The sequence below is a fragment of the Simochromis diagramma genome, unplaced genomic scaffold, assembly GCF_900408965.1.
Source record: "Simochromis diagramma unplaced genomic scaffold, fSimDia1.1 OVJJ01000596.1, whole genome shotgun sequence".
NCBI lineage: Eukaryota > Metazoa > Chordata > Actinopteri > Cichliformes > Cichlidae > Simochromis > Simochromis diagramma.
The window spans coordinates 60,228-80,782 of record NW_024387245.1 but is presented as its reverse complement, the minus strand read 5'-3'; the positions used below and the strand labels follow the sequence as shown (position 1 = coordinate 80,782).

General features: G+C 37.8%; 1 protein-coding gene across 2 annotated transcripts; it reads left to right on the top strand.

Annotated features, from left to right (window-relative positions):
• The first annotated feature begins 1,039 nt into the window (after positions 1-1,039).
• On the top strand, positions 1,040-14,337 carry LOC120714438. Of its 2 annotated transcripts, none has more exons than XM_040000652.1 (5): positions 1,040-1,103; positions 2,447-2,895; positions 3,045-3,150; positions 3,955-4,056; positions 11,883-14,337. In XM_040000652.1, the coding sequence occupies exons 1-4, from the start codon at positions 1,076-1,078 to the stop codon at positions 4,044-4,046; spliced, it is 675 nt and encodes a 224-aa protein (XP_039856586.1). In that variant the 5' UTR covers positions 1,040-1,075; the 3' UTR covers positions 4,047-4,056; positions 11,883-14,337. The 2 variants fall into 2 exon arrangements, with proteins under 2 accessions (XP_039856586.1, XP_039856585.1); XM_040000651.1 differs by lacking the exon at positions 11,883-14,337 and adding an exon at positions 4,657-4,934.
• The last annotated feature ends 6,218 nt before the right edge of the window (positions 14,338-20,555 follow it).

Genomic DNA, 20,555 nt, shown 5'->3' with positions numbered 1-20,555 from the left:
TCAGGTGCTGAGTTTAGAAAAAAGACAAAAGAAGAGGAGGAGAAACAAGCAAAAGACACAGGTAAGCAGATGTGTCATTGGATAATGGCAGGTCATGTGTCCTGAAACAATCAGAATCAGAATACTCTATTAATCCCTAAGGAAATTATGTGGGTTACAGTTGCTCCAAGAAGAAATGGTAAAAATAGTAACAGCAACAGACTAAACTCCTAACAATACCTTATGTTACAGATTTTAATATTAATTAGTCATTGTCAGTTGTTGATTTGTCCTGTTCTCATTGCATGACAAATTATGATGGCTGTTTGGTAGCCGTTTGCATACTATACATACTCTCTCTCTCTCTTCATATATGTGTGTGTGTGTGTGTGTGTGTGTGTTTCTCTGGTGAAATTCAGTATGGTTCCAGGGAGTGGTCGCACAGGGAGCTCAAACAGGCTTTGTTGGGGAGAAACTGAAAAAAATACAGTACAGCATTTCAGAGTCACACTGCTAGCAATCAAAGATTTAAGTAAATTTAACAAGCTGAACACATTTTGTACTGGACAGGAGACACGGCATGCAATTGATTGACAATGCTCTACAGCCAATCATGAAGCAGAACACAATGCGCTGTAAAAAAATAAAAAATAAAAAGCACTCAAAATTGCATAAAAAAAATCAGTGAAACCGCGAGGCCGCGAAAGTAGTAGTTTTATGTGTCTTACTTTTGTTTCATTTTTTGTAAGTTTTCTTTTCCACAATTGTAAAGTGCCTTTAACCTGTGCTTGTCAAACCTATGGGTTATTTCACTAAAGTCGGCTGGTTCTTTTGAGTTACATTCCTGTCTCTGTGTCTCATTTAAACACACCACTGTGCTCCTATAGTCAAACCTATTGGCCCATTGATATAATCTTTTCAACAATTCCCCTAACTGTGTTACATAACAGTAAACTAAAAAGAAAAAGAAACTATAAACAGAAGAAGAAGAGAGGCGTGTCTTATTATGACTGAGATGAAAAACTGAAACTCAGTTTCAGTTTTTTGTATACTGTGTCAGTGTTCAGTGGATAGAGCATCTAACAAGTAGTAGAATATGTCTGAGATGGATCAACCATTACCAGGTTGGTGCAACTTAATCTTTATAAATATTTAAGAATTTAAATATAATGCTGGTTGTAATGTCAAAGAATTAAAAAGCATCAGAAAACTGTAAGGCATATAATTTCATTCAGAAATTAATATTTAAATCAGAATTAGTACTATACAAAATTGGTGAAAAAGAAGTATTTGTAATATATTTACCTCATCTGAGATTTTTTACAAAGCTCTTTGTCTGTTTGCTGCTCATGGACTGACATGGACTAAAAGTACAGAAGTAGGAAGTAACAAAGTAAAAATACTTTGTTACTGTACTTAAGCAGAATTTTCAGTAGTTCACTTGATTATTTATTTTTCTGAAAGCTTTTTCCTTTTCCTCCTTGCCTACTTTACAAACAATCTACTCCGTACTCCTTACTGTTGACATAGAAAAATTTATGGTCTCAACTAAAAGAAAGACATCTTTAATTAGTATTGGTGACACAGAAAATGTTTGAGTTAATGCAGTAGAATGAGTATACAATGGAAGGTGGAAACACACACACACACACACATATATATGTGTATATATGTACATTTTAGGGGTGCAACGATACACAAAATTCACGGTTCGGTTCGGTACTTTGGTGTCACGGTTCGATATTTTTTCGATACAAAAAAATTTTTCATGCCTTTTTAATTTGTCAGTTATTAAAATTATAAATATATATTTTAGTGGCACATCCGACATACTGTTTTACTTTTGTCCATGACACACTTACCATCAGGGTCATGCTTCACATGAAAACCAAGATAGTTCCAAACGCCAGATTTGAATGAGGGTGGTGGAGGTTCAACTTCGGGTAGCGTTGAGGCAGTTGCCATGTTGCAACGAGCTTAGCTTCTGTCTTGCTAGCTTGCGCTGTGCTCAGTGGATCTGCACTCGACAGTGCAGCCTAGGCAGAGTAGTCGAATGCAGATCCACTGAGCACTTAACATAGACAGCATCGTTAGAAGAAAAGTTGATAAAATAAATAAAAAAATTTGTATTGTTCGATACATATGCATACCGAAACGAAAGCACTGTATCGAACGGTTCAATATCGATACGAATATTGTTGCGTCCCTAATATATATATATGTGTATGTGTGTGTGTGTGTGTGTGTGTGTATGTGACCATCAATAAAGCTTCTCTCTCAGTGTTTTTTGTAGTTTATACGGTGTGCACATTTTTCTTCCATTATCAGGTTGATATTGAAGGCAATTTGTAATCCATTGTTGGAGTAATTGTTTATGATTACTATTAATATATCACAAAAAGTATCTTTGGAATTATAAACTTGTTATCTCTCTGACTTTAATCTTTGGTTTTGTCTATGCCTGCAGGGTGGCTGAATATATTGAAAACAATATTTCAAAATGGCACAATTGCATCAAATGTTTTGTTTGCACTTGTTATGATGGCCGTCGAAAAGTTAGTGGAGCTGGAATTTGAGTGCCCCTGTCAAGGGCCATACTTGAATGGTGGTTTTGTTGCTACATTCTTCATCATTCCTGGAGGTTTGGCCTATGTGCTGATGGCTTTATTGCAAGGACAGAAGTTCTCATGTGACACAGACGATAAAGAGACAATCTTACGCCGATCTATCCCTGCATTTTTGTGGACAATCCTGCTGCTCTTTAATGGCAGCTACATTACTTGTGCAATGACTGATTGGTCAGGCAAGTATGTAGCTGTTGACACAGCTGCCCCACTGAAATGGTGTGAACCAGAAAATGGTACCTTATATCAGGACAGACTGAAGAAATCTCAGGACTGGTACGTTTACTCTCAGGTACGTAAAAATCTGTTTTTTAAAATTTTAGAGTGAGAATTGATATGTGAGATGAGGTCATTTGCTTTCTACAAAATGTGGTTTATGAACAGCATTTATGACATGTTTGATTTTAATGTTTTGTTTCCTTTCTCTGTTCTTCATTTTAGTGGGCTGGAATTGCCTTTATCGTGGTCTTGATCTTACTGATCATAAAATACATCCTGAAAGAGCAATCCAGTCCTGCAAAAAGTGCGAGTCAACAAGCTGCCGCAGGTATCTGTTCACTTTAACCTGCATTCAGTACAGATTATAAAAATGATTAATAAATTACAATCCACAACTTGTTTTTGTCTTTCCATTAACTCTTTACATGTCAAATATTTTTTGCACAAAAATATTATTGGAATGTTAAGACACAGTATTAGTTGTATAAATCTAGCATGAAAAGAAACATGTAATTACAATGCATGTTAACCTGACCTTGTTGTCTGTATTCTGAGTTTATATTACTACAAGTGATAATGAGAATTAAGTGATTGTGCTTTATACCTTGTTATGCGCAACTGTGCTAGCAGAGGAGAAGGGAAGAAAGGTAATGATGATTCTGGGCCATGACTAAACTTCAGTTATTATTATTATTATTATTATTATTATTATTATTATTATTATTATTATGAAAATGTATCCATTATCACCATAAAGTAATGTTTGCTTCACATAGTACTTATGAGCATATTTGTTTCCCTGCGTTAGTTTTGTTTTCTGTCAACAAAGAATAAAATCTAGTCAGCCTCTGACCCTGTCCCCCCACCTCCCAGGTGTAAGCCCTCCTCCCTGATGCTGAGCTCTAGAACTGTACCTCTGCAGGAGAGAGATACAGTAGAATAGCTCTGTTAATCCGAATTCAAACTAAGAAAGTCCCCATGAAAGATTAAACTAGTGTTAGTTTTCTTACTTCATTTCTATCACATAGTAATGTTTTGTCTTATTTTAGCCAACATGTAGTCAGTGCAGACAGAACTTCTGTACATATGTCTACTTAAATACTTTTTTCTGCATCTGTCGGCCTGCTGCCAGGCCAAACAGCTCAACCCTGTGGTTCAGGCTCAGCTGTCACGCTCACTCTTCTCCGTACCAACACCACTGACACCAACACCACTGATATGTGAAGAAGCAAAGGTGAGTTCTTTTATGTCAAACAATGTGTCTAATTGGCAGAAAGCCCCTTGGAAACTAAATTTTTATTCTACAGACTATTTATTTTTTAATACATAATAATACATTATAATTATAACCCACATGAGCAGAGCATTTTTGGACAATATTTTGCACACTTCAGTAAACTAAATCATATTGAAACCTGAATTTCACTAAGTCTTATTACAGGGACATATTTTTGTTGGCTATACCTTGTTTAAAAATTGACATTCAAAGAAGTATATGTGCCAGTACTTTACATTATAAATAAAAGAGTTTAAACTTGTATTTTACACCATTTTAAAGTCAAAAATATTTGTAGTTGGTGTACAGTACTAATCAATGTTAAAAATAAATAAATGTAACAAATGGCATGCACATATCTCATCAAGCTTGCAAAAAGATAAACAGGGGGTCCCGAAAAGCGCTATATAAATGCAATCCATTATTATTATTTATTATTATAAATCTATTTATCTAAATATGAATTAATGTATGCACAGTTTTATATTTTTAGGGCTGGCAGTGTCTGCAGTATTAAGGTGGTGGCGCCCAAAGTAATTTTTTTTTTTTCCCCCGCAGGTCCCCAGTTCCTGTCCGGGGTGTGTTGTGGACTTTGATTAACTTTTACTTACTTTTTTGCAGGATCTGCATCTGTCCGCCCTGCTTTTTCTTTTCTTATTTTTTCTGTTTGATTAAAAAAATGCAAAGTTTGTATGTGTGTTCACCAGTCTTTTCATCCTACAAGTTAACAAACTTTCGATACTTTTCAAAGTTTGTGCTTTTTTAAAAAAAAACTGTTGTGGTTGAATTCCTTTGCCAAGTTTAAGTTAATTCAAGAACCTGGGAACAAACCAGGACAAAAAAGGGCACCTGAAAGCAACGCTTAGAAATGGAGAGGAGAACAGTAAGAAAATAGGCTGTTGAATCTTCTTGCATGACTGGTGAAAGATTTTTAAACAGTTGCTAAATATTTGTTTTGTGTATTTACCACACAACATATACCAGTGAAACTGGGAATTACATTGAGGATTATTTAGAAAACACAGAAATGGAAAGAACATTTAAAAAAAAAAGTTTATTTATCTAACTGAGGAATCCGTGGTGCTCCTGGATGTTGGTAAACACAGACACCTCCTATCAAATCTCCGTGCTTGCCTGAGTTGCTCCTTGTGAATCTCCCTGCAATGTAACTGTACAAACTGTAAAATGAAAGTATCAAGGGCATTAAAAAGTTATACATTACATAAGTCAAATGTTAAGCTAAATAACCAGTGTCACTGTTTTTTTTTGTTTTCACCTATGTGAGATATATGGTGTTTACTTTTATGTGTTGTTGGATTTTACTTGTGCAAATGATTACGTGATTTTTTAATTTTTAATTTTTCAGTAGCTTAATCTGCATTTTCGTTGCCTTGTACCTGTGCATGTGCAATGACAATAAAGTTGAATTCTATTCTATTCTATTCTATTCTGTATCATTCTATATTTTATAAGGGTCTTATTTGTTTATGCCATCTGTTTCCTGTCAGACCCATTTCTAAAAAAAATCTGTCTGTTTCCTGTTCTGAGTACCTTATACATCTAACTTAAGACCCTTATGTAATGGCAGGACTTTCTCATCCCATAAAGGGATGTTTAATACTACAGTGTATCCTTGATTTCATCAGAATCATACAAAATGATAATTTTCGTTGGATTGTTTGTTTGTTCTTTCTTTTGTAACAGTATGGCATTTTGTATTTAAATCTAAGTAAATAAAGATTTTAGAAAAATATAGTTGTGGCAGTACATCAGTATTTGTCTGTAAGATAGTGTAGTAGAGGTATACTGAAGCATTTGAGTCAACTGAGCTAAATTCCATCACTTGTAATTTTTAACGACATAAATACAAAATACATTTTATTACATATAAGATATATTTCATCCATCCATCTATTTTCCTTCACTTATCTAGTGTGACTGATGAGCTGGAGTCCATCCCAGCGGTCACAGAATGACAGGCAGGATATACCAGTCTGAATTGTAGTAGTGTATCACAGAAGATTACTTATCTTTATCATTGGCCACCTTCTCTCTGACACTTATTTTCTTGTCAGGGTTCATTTGTGGATTTTCTTGCCTTCTTAATGTGGTTGGGACCATCACCTATGTTTGTCAGAAGTCAGGTTGGTGCACAGCTGACATCCCTATTTGACAAGATTCAACTTTACTGCTGAGGATAAATTCATCTCAGTCACCAGCCTCAGAAATTGCATGTTAATAGCATGTCAGATTAGAGCCCAGACAAATGCTGCACAGAGTTCCGGTAGCAGACATATTTCTACTGCTCAACTTTTTAGAGAGTCTGTGCAAATCAGACCTTTATGGTGAAATAGATGCTAAGAAACCACGACTAAGGAAAAGCAGCAAGCAGAAGAGATTTGTTTGGGCCAAGAAACACAAGGAAATCTATGCTTTGGTCTGATGAGTGCAAATTTCAGATCTTTACAAAGACACTTGCAGTGTCTTTGTGCAACGCAGAAAAAGTGAACAGATGGTCTCTACATGCAAAGTTCCCACCGTGAAGCATGGAGGAGGAGGTGTAATGGTGCTGTTGTAATGGTGCTGAGTTGTTTTCAACAAATTGCATTGCATCTACTTGGAATCTTGTTAAGATTCAACCATGCAAAATATGATTTTTTTATTTTTTTGCCATTTTCTAAGTGGTCTTAAACTTTTGATCAGGGCTGTATTAACAATAAAAACTGTTTGTCTTCAGCTGTCCCTCCTGCACTTTCCTGCTCATTGTGTCAGATGTTTAATCACTCCTCACCCTCCTTTAGCAGTAATGATACTTGTAATAAATGTAGCCTATTTGCAGCTCTGGAGGCTGAATTGGCTTTGCACCCTTGAGACACCGTTGAGACACCCATAGCTAGCCAGGCCCCTGTAGCTGGAGCAGGCAAAGGTAGCGAAGTCCCCGCTAGCTGACATGTGAAGCTAGAGACACCGGCAACCATAGTCTATTGTCTTCCAGGGGCCAGAGCAGGCGACATTGAAGGAAATTTAAAACTGCTGGCTAAGGGTAAACGTAAAATCAGTAAAATCATAATTCACGTCGGCAGTAATGACACCTGATTACGCCAATCAGAGGTCACTACAATCAATATTGAATCGGTGTGTAACTTTGCCAAAACAATGTCAGACTCTGTAGTTTTCTCTGGTCCCCTCCCCAATGAGAACAGGATGTTTAGCGGCATGTTCTTCTTAAAAGTTCATAATGTGCTAATGTGGTCAGACACAGCGACAACACCACAGACAAGTTGTTTGAAAACTGAAACCTACAGATGAAGGTTAAACCTACCGTGACCTAAGTTTATGTGAGGTTCAATCTGTGGTCACTGTATCATGTTCTCAGAGACAGAACATAGAAACACATCCTGTCTCAGAAAATGTGTGACAGCACAGCGTGTGAATTTGTACTGTGTACTGAGAGATTCAAGTGCAATAAGTAATAGTAATAATATTTGGTATACATTTAGTTACTAAAGGTGACTAAAAGATTTCTGGGTAAAAGAAATACTTCAAACATTACCTCTGAATAAATGTCACACGTTAAAATATTAACAAAACGATCAAATATTTTTGCCACACTATATATTATGATTAAAAGGCACTGAATACTATGTGGATATATATGAATACTATAACATGCAATATTCATATTAAAATTAGAAAAAGGGCAATTTTTAACAATTCATTCTAACAATCCCTCCTTTTTGCTGTTTTTGTACTTAAAATGTCCACCCATGCACAAAGCTTCTGTCATGTCATTCACCTCCTATTGCTGAAAAAGTTCACTCTTGATAAATGTACTAAACATGCTTGCAATTATCTTACTTCTCATTGATCTCACACACAATAAACTGCATCCTACAAGTGAGCGAATCAATGTTTACAGTCAACACAACAGGAATAATCATTTTCAAAAGAATATGCCACCACAATCCAGAGATCAACCAAGCTATCCAGCCTTGTGGTGCATCTCCTCCCGGTGTGTAAATCACACATTTCTCTGCAGACTATTTAAAATTACTGTAAGCTTGCTACAGCTGTATGTATGAACATGTGTTTCTGTGCTCACAGTCCAATTCTCAGGAACCTGCAGTTCATTTTTAGTCTACTTTAAACAGATAGGCTGATGTGGCTGGTTCAGTAGTCTGATTTAAGTACAATACCGTTGGCCAGGGATTCATCTGGTACATCGCTCCACTGCACTCTTCTGTATTTTCCCCACACCTGTGTGCCAAGACTTACAAGATAAATTCTCAATTTTAAAATTATGAACACATCAACACTGTTTCACTGGGACTGTTACTTTCGATCATAATTAGTTAAAACAAGAAAACACACTTTTCAGCTTTTCATCAAGATCGAAGTGCCATTACAGTTAGGTTAATATATATTTGGACACAAGTTGTTGTTGTTCTTTTTACCTGTTAACCAAAAAATATTCCAATTATAGTTATATAACAGATGTGGACATAATGTGTAGACTCTCAGCTGTCATTTGAAGGTATCCACATTGAAATTGGATGAATGGTTTAGGGGTTTCAGCTTCTTAACATGTGACACCCTTTTTTCAAAGGGACGTTATATTATTATATTATATATATTATATTATTATCAGTTAAGCAGATAAAAAGCCTGGAGTTCATTTGAGGTGTGGTGCTTGCATTTGGAAGATTTTGCTGTGAATAGAGAACATGCGGTCAAAGCACCATATGGGTGAAACAAACCATCCTTAATCTGAGAAATAGCTACAATAGTAAGAGTGGCGTTTCATAATACAGATGGACAATGAACAAAAACAAACAAACAAAAAAAAGCTAAAGCAACCTAGTGTCATGGTTCTAGGTCATTGTGACCCAGCATTTTGAGTCTCTTGTGTTTTGATATTTTATATTATGGTTTATGTTCTGAGTCCTTTGTTGTGCTGTTTTGATTATTGTAGTTTTCATTGTTACCCCTAGGTTCAATTATGGCTTTACAGTTTTAGTTCTTAGGTTTTGTTATGTGGCTTCCCTCTGTTCCATGTTGTGTCTACTCTGTGCCTTTCTGTCCCACTGTTCAGGTCTCTATGTTCTGAGACTTAACAGTCTCTGTTAAGTTTACGTGTCTAGATTTCAGTCGGTGTGTTTCCTGTTTTACTTTAAAGGTCCATGTCTCATGTCAGTGTTTCTAGCTTTGCTTCCCTTGTTTCGTCCAAAACCAAACACCTCAGCACAAAAAGCATATGACTATCAATACACCACAGAAACAGAAGACAAGCAACAGGGGCGGGTAAAGGGTGAGAGAGAGCCGGTGTAGACAGCGCATCCGGTCCTGCAGCATGTCTGCGCTGGTCCAGTCAACTGCCATCTTCCCCGGGAGGGGACAAGCATCAAAGGCGTTTGGAAAGGGAGCGGGGATGAGTGTGTATCAGTGTATGTGTGTGTGTGTGTGTCCAGAGTTCAGCCAACCCAGGTGGCCTGGCATAGAATGGGGAGAAACAGTCTAAGCACAGTCTGATTATCTGGGTGTTTTTGATCAGCTCCAGCCTTGAGACCACAGCTGGCGCCAAAGGGGTATCCGCATAAAGTGATGGTGGTTTTTACTTTAGTGCGAACAACTCATAAGAATTTCAAAGCCGTTCTAACAGTCCGACACTGGTCTCTCAATCTCCCGTTGGAGAGCTGTGAGCTTCTCCATGATGTAATCCAATTTGCACTCAGAGGTCTTATTGTGAGTGTTCACAGCAGTCGCAAGCTTCTCCAAGGTCTTATCCGTGCTGCACTCAATGAGCCCATCTTGAGAACTCACGCCTCGTCCCATCGTTCCAATCCCAGCGGGCAGCCTTGTGGGGGTTTGAACAGCCGATTCCGCTCTCTTAATTCTTCGATAAGCCAGGGGCAAGCCAGCTCCGATCAGCAAGAACCCTGTTATCATGGTTCCGAATAGGTAGATATCTTCAGCATCTTCAATCGACAGTCCCGCCAGGCACACGATCCTCCATGTCTACCACCCGTCGATCGTGTATCCGGCAGGGAAAGTACCTCCAGGACACTCAGGCTCACCCGAGCCCAGACTTCTCGTTGAGAAAAGGGTGTCAATTGCATTAAGGGACCAGTTGATCAAATCCAGAATTCCTCTTTTAAGTTTTAGAGATCGCATTGTGAGAGAATGTTCCAGGGAAAAGTAATACAGAAAAACACGAGACTAGACAAGGACATAAGAGGCTAAGCAGGGAAGCTAAGGGAGAGGAAGAGAAATCGTATCTCATATCAGGATGGACTGAAGAAATCTCAGGACTGCTACTTTCTCTCTCAGGTAAATAAAATTTGCTTTTTTAAAAATAGTATGAAGATAATTGATATGTAAAATGAAATAATTTTCTCCCTACAAAATGTGGTAATACACCATTTATGACAGGGTTGCCAATGGTATTTTGAACCCAAGAGGGTTAACCCAACAAATCATGAAAAATTTGGTATAAATTTTTGTTCATGATCGTGCAGATTTCTGACATTTTGTGCAAATTTAAACATGTAACAATTTTATTTTTTCTAACAAAAAAACAGTGTGAAACCTAAGTTAGGTTAGGCTTTTGTTTGTATATGACCCATGCCATGTTGTCTAGCATTCTGGATTTTATAGTTATTGGGCTACATACTTATTAATTATACAGGCTATACAGTACATAAAATTAAAATTCACGTGGTTTATGTAACTGAAATGTTGAATTATGTGGGCTACAGAAAATAATACATTTATATCAATCAATCAATTTATTTATAAGCACATTTAAAAGCAACACAGTTTCACCAAAGTGCTGTACATAGTAAAAAAAAAAAAAAAAGGTAAAAAGTAGAAACAAACACACACACAGACCAACACAAAAACTCAGTAACAATTAAAAGCTAGTGACTAAAAATTTGTTTATTTGTTTTCAGAAGAAAATTTCTCTAGATCCGCCCCAGTTAGGTTGTGTCAACATTTTGAAGTTTCCATGCCCTCACAGCAGCTGGTTGACTCTTCACTGCTGCTGCTACACCTGTGCGATTCCTAATCACTGCCACTGAATCCAGCTCCAGCCACTATAGAGTTGTTCCAACAGTTGGTGTCTGTATCTCCACCTGCATCTGCTGATGCTGGTACTCAACCAGAGTCTGGATCCCCATTGGATCTTGTTCTGCTGACGCTGGGCTTTCCAAGAAAGCTAATCCCTTATGTTCCTCATGAGCATGAACTGGTTTTACTTAAGACTGCGTGTGTGTGAGCCCACAACTATTTAAGGCTAAGCTAGTCTTGTGGGTTACGAGAGGAAATCCATTTTTTGTTTATGAGCTGGCAAATTTTAAGCCTGTGTTTTCTTTTCGTAGGCTTGAAAAGTCAAAGACTAGACTTTACATTTCTGTGAACTTTTTGATTCTGTGTTTTGTTTCCTGAGCCAGCCCAGGACTGTTTTGTGTTGCTGGGCCGGCCAAGTCACAAGTTGTGTTGTGCAGGGCTTATTACAGTAGCATATTTTAGTTGGCTATACCTTATTTAAAAATTGATATTCAAAGAAGTTATATTTGCCATTTATATTTACGCCATTTAAAAGTAAAAAATATTTGTTGTTGGTGTAAAGTACTAATACATGTTCAAAAAAATATGTAACAAATGGCATGCACATATCTCTTCAAGCTTGCAAAAAATAAAAATTAATCTATTTATCAAAGCAAAATATTGATTTTGCAATATTAAAGTGGTGGGCCCAAAGTGATATATTTTCGTTTCTACAGGGCCCCAGTTTCCTTAGGTGTATCATCCTTCATTCAGTAGCCAAGAGAATATTAGAGGCCGAGAAATAAAAGTCCACGTTTTGAGAGGTGGAGGTGGAAATGGTCAGACGTATATCAACTAGGAAATTGTAATTTTCATCTGCTTAGGAGGGTTGTTTTTGGGACTTTAATGAACTTTTACTTACTTTTTTCTGCAGGATTTTGCATCCACACAGCCTTGCTTCCCCTTTTCTCATTTTTTTCTGTTTGATTAAAGAAATGCAAAGTCTATATGTGTGTTCACAAGTTAAAACTGTCTTTTCATCTTACAAGTTAACAAACTTTTGATAAATCTTAAGATTTAGGTAGCTTAGATGCTGTTGAAGTGCAGACTTTCAGCTTTAATTCAGTGGGTTGAACAAAAAGATTTGATAAAAGGAACTAAAGGATTTCTTGACACATTCTCTTCATTTCAGAGGCTCAAAAGTAATTGGACAAATTAAATAACTGAAAATAAAATGTTCATTTCTAATACTTAGTTGAAAATGCTTTCCTGGCAATGACACCCTTATTACACAAGTATGAGGGAGAGCACAACACTAACAAAGAGAAACACCGGGCTTAAATACATTGACAGATAATGAGGAGAATGAGACACAGAAGGAGAGCACAGCTGGGAATAATTAGGCAGGACGAAACAAGGGAAGCAAAGCTAGAAACACTGACATGAGACACGGACCTTTAAAGTAAAACAGGAAACACACCGACTGAAATCTAGACACGTAAACTTAACAGAGACTGTTAAGTCTCAGAACATAGAGACCTGAACAGTGGGACAGAAAGGCACAAAGTAGACACAACATGGAACAGAGGGAAGCCACATAACAAAACCTAAGAACTAAAACTGTAAAGCCATAATCGAACCTAGGGTAACAATGAAAACTACAATAATCAAAACAGCACAACAAAGGACTCAGAACATAAACCATAATATAAAATATCAAAACACAAGAGACTCAAAATGCTGGGTCACAATGACCTAGAACCATGACACTAGGTTGCTTTAGCTTTTTTTTGTTTGTTTGTTTTTGTTCATTGTCCATCTGTATTATGAAACGCCACTCTTACTATTGTAGCTATTTCTCAGATTAAGGATGGTTTGTTTCACCCATATGGTGCTTTGACTGCATGTTCTCTATTCACAGCAAAATCTTCCAAATGCAAGCACCACACCTCAAATGAACTCCAGGCTTTTTATCTGCTTAACTGATAATGATATAACGTCCCTTTAAAAAGACATAGGCCCTTTGAAAAAAGGGTGTCACATGTTAAGAAGCTGAAACCCCTAAACCATTCATCCAATTTCAATGTGGATACCTTCAAATGACAGCTGAGAGTCTACACATTATGTCCACATCTGTTATATAACTATAATTGGAATATTTCTTGGTTAACAGGTAAAAAGAACAACAACAACAACAACTTGTGTCCAAATATATATTAACCTAACTGTAATGGCACTTTGATCTTGATAGATCAAAATGACATAACAGGAAACCAGTGAAAACCAAAATCACAACAAAAATAAGAAATTAAATTGAATCACATGTTGATCATATTTATGTCATAATGTGGCTCATTAATGTGGCTCCCTATGTGACACTAGATCCTGGGGGGTCCTATCCTGGATCAAGGGATCCCTTGGACAATCTGTGGCACAATTTGGCAGCATCAAATGCATAAAACAAAATGTCCCAGAAGCTGTGAAATGGATTCAGGGTGTGGGGAAAGTGAGGGCCTGAGATCGATGCTTTCACCATCCAGAAACTACCTACACACTCTGGCTACATGAGACCTGTACCAGGAAGAACTCAGGGATATGGAATAGAATAGAGTAGAATAGAATAGAATATCTCTTTATTGCATTTTACATGTACAACAAAATTATGGACCAGGTCTCATAATGGGTCTGAGGATTTACCAGAAGTCAAGGTACTGTTGGCTGACACACTGAGGTCTGTTCAACCCTTCAAAGATATGTTTTCTCAGACTATCACCGGACCACTTGTAAAACCAGTCATGCTAAAAGAAGCAAAACTATCTTCATTTTTCTAAGGATTGCACAAAAATGTTTACAGGCACTGCTCTTAGAGGCTCTTACATAATTGTAAAATAAAACTAGACTGATTATCAAATTTAACAGCAACAAGGGGCAGGAGAAAATGGATATTATTGAAGTCCTAAAAAGAAAATGAAACTAAACCAGTCAGTTATAAAAATAAGTTCAGAGTGCAGAGCATCTAAAAAGAGCCCTGCATTAAAGCACTGACAGGTTGGTGTGATCTAGTTTTGTCTTTAAATATATATATTGCTGTTGTGGTTTGTACATCAGTAGCACAGCATAGGAACATGTATATTAAGTTATGTCAACATTCCAAATATAGACTAAACTTCAACGTTAACAAAATGATTTAAAAAGAACAAGTTATAGTTCATATCTTTATTATAAGATGTAAGTCTGTATTAATACTTTTAAATGGTAAATGGCCTGTATTTGTATAGCGCTTTTCTAGTCATTAAGGACCCCAAAGCACTTTACTCTATATTCAGTCATCCACCCATTCACACACAGGCGATGGCAAGCTACATTGTAGCCACAGCTGCCCTGGGGCGCACTGACAGAGGCGAGGCTGCCGGACACTGGCGCCACCGGGCCCTCTGACCACCACCAGTAGGCAAACACGGGGTTAGTATCTTGCCCAAGGATATTTGGCATGCAGCCAGGAGGCAGCCTGGGATCGAACCACCGACCTTCTGATTAGTGGCTGACCTGCTCTGCCACCTGAGCTACAGCCACCCCATGTTGGTTTTAGTCCATGTTGGTTAATGAACAACATTATTTGCAGTTCTGATTAAATGGTTCTAATAAAAATGCAACTTAGATTTCCACTGTTGGTTATTATTATTAAAATCAACTTTCTTCTTTCACACTAACTTTCTCAAAATAAAAAGATTGAGGTACTGCAGTTTTTTTTAGTAGTTGTAGGCCTTTTCACCTCAGTTCATTTTTAAATTATGAGCAGTACAGTCAGAGCAAAGACATTAAATCATTTGTTTAATCATTTGTTATTATGTCATTTGTTTTCTTCTTTTGCAGATACAAGTAAAGAGATATCAAAACGCTGGTATTCCACCTTGAGAGAAACAGTTAAAATTCCTAATGTGTGTCCTAATCTGGTTGTCAGTGTGCAGAAAGAACTAGAGGATGAGAAGCTTTATTTTCAGGTTTAGAAGTGCAGACATGAGATGTAGGAAGCAGCCTCGTCGACAATTTTCCATTGCACACAAGAAACTGCAACTTCCTGCCCCAGGGTGGATGTGGCTACAATGTAGCTTGCTATCACCAGTGTGTGAATGTGTGTGTGAATGGGTGGATGACTCAATGTGTAAAGCGCTTTGGGGTCCTTAGGGACTAGTAAAGTGCTATACAAATACAGGCCATTTACCATTTCTGTTCTTATAAGTTTAGCAGGACTGCTTACTTTTGCTTTTGTACACGTTGAGGTGTTAAAAGGTCATGCCTAAATAGGGTGACTTGAGATGTCATTGAAAGGTCGCATCCTGTACTGTCTTGATCAGGCTGTGTGCAGGCAGGAATTGGACCCAAATGGAAACTCACGGGAAACAGGACTGAACTCAAACTACAGCTTTATTGCTGACAGAAGGGAAAGGCGATACAAAATTAAATAAAACTAAACTGGAAGATTCTAAGGGAACTGACTCACGAGGAAACACATGGTGGGGCACACAGTTAACTAAGAACGCTGGGTCAAAATGACCCAGGACCATGACATGTACAGGGCAACTGAAAACTTTGATAAGTAACCATGCCATATATGGTGTCAGAAACACACACCCACACACACGCATATACACACACAGACAAGCTTACACATGCGTGCCTTAAAACTGTCATGTGGTTACCCAAACTGTGTATAACCGCTGTCAATAAATAGAGCAAAAGAGGGAAGTCAGGTTTGAAGTTGTTGCTTGGATGGGCGAGTGGCAACACTGCTCTCCAGGACGCTGTTCCATTGCCAACAAAACCAAAAGAGCTTTGAGTCTGTGCTTTGTTCGCAGTGACAGGTTTCTGAGACAGCGAGGTCTGGGAGTTTAGACCTAACAATTATTAAAATGTTAGAGTAATTGCATAGATCTTTTACAAAAGGGGCACATCAGTACATTGTACAGTTATCCAACATTGGTTGCATTTTATTCTCAATTTATATTCACTATATTCACTGAATAAAAATATGATGATAATAAGAAATCATTAATTGTGTTACATGTTTATTAGGTGTATGATCACATGATGTGATGCATGCAAATGATGTCTTATCTTGTGAGCGTCTTTCCTTTGGAATTTATTATTTTTAATCTCTAAAATAGATGCTTACAGTTGTGATGGATGGTTTTACAAACCACAGACAACAATATAATGAGTTCATTGTTCTACACAAATCTAAAAATAAATAAAAAGATAAATGTAAAATTTATAGCAGTGCTTTGTCAGTGGTCAACGTGATGCATATGACATTTGCAAACAAAAACAGGCAACATTATTGGGACTTTTTTAAAATTGTAAAACATTGTCTATATGGAAGCAAAGATATGTTTACATCTTTGTATAATATCTTATTCATTTTGAATACTAGAGTTAAGGGCATAGCAACTTTGACTGATAGGTGTACTGCCACATCACACCAGGTATGTGTATGGTATCCAAACAATGTAAATCACTGATATAAAGCAAGGATGTACACTGTAAAAATGTTACTTACACATCACACACACATCTGCAGGTGCTGTGGCTGTGCTTTACGTTTGGAGCCGATTTCCCCTGCAATTACTAATTTTAACACAAATACATCAAAACTGAAAGACTATCACACTCATTACATGTTATTCTTTTTTTTTTAATCAGTTGATTAAATAAAGATAAGAGATTTAGAAAGGTGACTATTTATACAGAAATTCACAAGAGTCTGGGCAATTTATATTGCAAGGTAAAAACTCAACAATAAGACAGCAATTCCAAGAGTGGAGACAGTGAGGTGAAAAGGCTCAAAATGAAGGAAACACTGACAGAAAAAGTTTGGATTGCTGACAAACTTGCAGACTTTGTTTTCAGGGTGAGATCCATTCAAACAAAGCCAACATGACTGAAACAGAATCCCAATAAACAAATTAACTGCTAGAGTGGTTCATTTTCATTTAAACTATATTTGAACATAATGAGAAGCAATGACAGGTAGTGCCACCTGGTGGATAGTGGAGGGTATGCATAACCATGAAGACAAAAATGAAAAACCTATATATTTGCAATATATATTTCATAGTATATGTTAGGAATATGAACATTTTCATTAGCCTCCCTATGAAGTATATGTATATATATATATATATATATATATATATATATATATATATTATAGATATAATGTAGAAATCAGCCCTCTCAAGCCCCTGGTGGCGGTCTATCCTTCAAGCCTCCTACCAGAGGCTGGGCTTGAGGGGTCCTGCACAGTATCTTAGCTGTTCCTAGGACTGCACTCTTCTGGACAGAGACCTCAGGTGTTGTTCCTGGGATCTGCTGGCGCCACTCGCCTAGCTTGGGAGTCCCCGCAGCTAGTCCTCCTATTACCACTGGGACAACTGTTACCTTCACCCTCCACATTTCTTCGAGTTCTTTTCTCAGCCCTTGGTATTTTTCCAGCTTCCCGTGTTCTTTCTTCCTGATCTCACCATCATTTGATATCACTACATCTATCACTACAGCTGTTTTCCTCTACTTATCCACCACTCTTATGTCCGGTTGGTTAGCCATCAGCAGTTTGTCTGTGAGTATCTGGAAGTTCACAGGGGTTGTTAGCTTGGTTATCGACCACCGTAGGATAGTCTGCTGTTATGTGCTGGATTGTCTCAGGGGCATCTTTACACAGACTGCACCTGGGGTCTTGCCTGCTGTGATAGACTTCAGCCTCTATGGATCTTGTGCTCAGAGCTTGTTCCTGTGCTGCCATGATTAGTGCCTCTGTGCTGTCCTTCAGTCCAGCTTTGTCCAACCAATGGTAGGACTTCTGGATGTCAGCCTCTTTCTATATCTGCTGGTGGTACAAACCGTGCTGGGTCTTGTCATGATGGTACATGATGGTATTCTTTTCTGTGCCTCAATCATGCATTGAACTATGTGCCTGTTCATCTTACCTGCTATGATGGTTTGTGCAAACAAAAAAGGAGTTTAACTCCAGCTGACTTTGCTCTCTGCATACAAAAATAAACATTTTAAATAGGCAATTTTAAAAAGGAAATATAGAAACGGGCAAAAATACAAGTTACAGAAAGTCTTAAGAAATTACAACTAACTATAACTGTGTATGAATGACAGATATGATAATAATAATAATAACTTTATTTATAAAGCGCCTTTAAACAAAGTGCTGTACAGCTATTTGAAACTAAAAAGATAAATAAATAAAAGCCATACATAGCAATACAAGTAAAATACACAATACAAGTTAAAAACAGGAAGAATTTAAAAACTAGAAGGCATAAAAGTGGAACATAAAGGTGTAAAAGGTCGGCGAGGTATGAAGGTGCCAATCCATTTAAAGCTTTGTAGGTGAGCAGCAGAAGCTTAAAATCTGCTCGAACCTGACAAGGTAGCCAATGAAGAGATCTCCGTACAGGGGTGTGCTCAACTTAGAACAACCTGGATTTACCCTAGTTATTAATTTTAATGATTCCCATAGCTTTGGGCTTTTTGTCATGGCCCTGGGTCTGTGACAATAACCGTATGACTGTTCCCACCCCTAACACATGACCCTACGCTGTGTTGACTGCATCATTCCATGTTTGGCACTGATCACCACCTGCACTCATGTATATATCATGTATATACCTATCTATTTAGCCCTTTTAATTTTTAACTTTTAATTCTTATTCTTATTTTCATGTCTATTTAAGCGTAATTTATGACAGTATGTTTGCACTGAAGCACCGCAGCAATTTCCTAATGTTGTAAACCTGCCCAACATTTGGCAATAAAACCCTTTCTGATTTTGATTCTGATTTGGCTGGGCCGCGCTATGAGTTCTGGGATATGGTGGGCCACGAAGGACACACCCGACCCATCCTTCAAATTCGGGGAAAAGGAGGACGCATTTGTCGGCTGCATTCGGAGCAGTCTACGAATTTGAACAGCCTTCGGCGCGTTGCTGTAACGTAATCGGTCTACAAATGTGGCCTCAGGAGGATGCAGCCCATGAATTTGGACACGACCAATAAGTCGTACAGCTGGGTGGGTGCTGTGTTACTGATGGTGAACTTTATTGTATTCATAAGGTTAGTTATTGGGTTGCCAACCGCCCCGTGCAAACGGAATCGTCCCGCATTCAGAGAAAATATTACATGTTTCGTATTGAGCTGAAAAGGAACACAGTTTGTCCCGTACTTCAGGTAGAATGGAAGAAGACACAAAGCTGGATTTATTCAGAACACTGTGTAAAAATAACAAAAAACAAAAAGTGAATGCAAAAGTGCATAAATATTTATTTTACGTGTTTGATGTGTGTGGCAGGGCGTGGTCTGCAGTGCCGCTGCAGGGGAGGTGGACCCACCTCAGCGGCATCTGCAATCACGCCTCTCAGGCGTAAAGTCTGTGCTCTCTCTTCCGGTGTTTTTTGTTGGTTTTTTTTGGGTATGTGTCGGGCTGTGAGATGAAAAGCTACAGCCGGCTGTGTGGGTACAGCAACTATGTGTGAAAAGTGGTCCATAACGTAATGCTTCAAAGCGTGTTCATGCAAACATTGTCAGGTCTGCTTATGAACCTCTGCGCACAGCGTCTGCAAATCGGGGCTGTACAAAGTCACCTCATCTTTACACAAAACTGTAAGGCTTCATCTGTGAGGCGCGAGCGGTGTTTGGCTTAACCATAGTTCATGGTGGAGAATGGCTGCTCTGCTGAGTTTTGCTCTCTGTAGCCGTTTGAATGGCAAACTATACTGATTAGCGGCGGCATAGGCACACTTAAAATTGCTTCAGAAGTTTTCGCTTTCTAGTTAGTATTTACCGTTATATTCACATAGATCATCGCGATGATGTTGTTTATTATATTGCTCTTTTTTTTTTTTGCTTGTTTTCTCTTTTTTCTTTCTCAACAGGTGATCCAGGTGATTGATATGTATTTTTTGTCTGTTTGGTTTGTTTGGTTTTGTTTTTTGCCCTTTATCACCGTTCCTCTTCCCCACTGTTTTTCTTTCGCTTTCTTTCTCCCCTTTCTTTCCCCCAGTCAAGTCTGTCCCATATTTAACAAGTGAAAATTAAATAAAATAAACAATAAAAACAAAGGCCAATCAAATAGACCATTACGGCAAGGCCGGGATGGTTCATTTGGTAAAGTAAATCCGTTGGGCATCTTTCTTGGCCTTTAGACAATAATTCTGATCGCTAAAGAACCAAACCTGAACAGGCGAAAAAAAAAAAAAAATCTGAAGGTTTAAATCTCCCCGTAGTGGTTATTCACGTAAAAGATTTCCTCTGCATTAATATATAACAGATAGGAACAATTAAATTCATAACCACCAACAACACCTCCACACACTGTAAAAACGATAACTAGTAATTGTTGATTTG

Bases quoted from the DNA above. Each gene is read 5' to 3' on its own strand.
- LOC120714438 (XM_040000652.1), top strand. From the start codon at position 1,076: ATGTCTGAGATGGATCAACCATTACCAG. The intron at 2,896-3,044 runs GTACGTAAAAAT...TCTTCATTTTAG, and splicing joins ACTGGTACGTTTACTCTCAG to TGGGCTGGAATTGCCTTTAT. The intron at 3,151-3,954 runs GTATCTGTTCAC...GCCTGCTGCCAG, and splicing joins GAGTCAACAAGCTGCCGCAG to GCCAAACAGCTCAACCCTGT.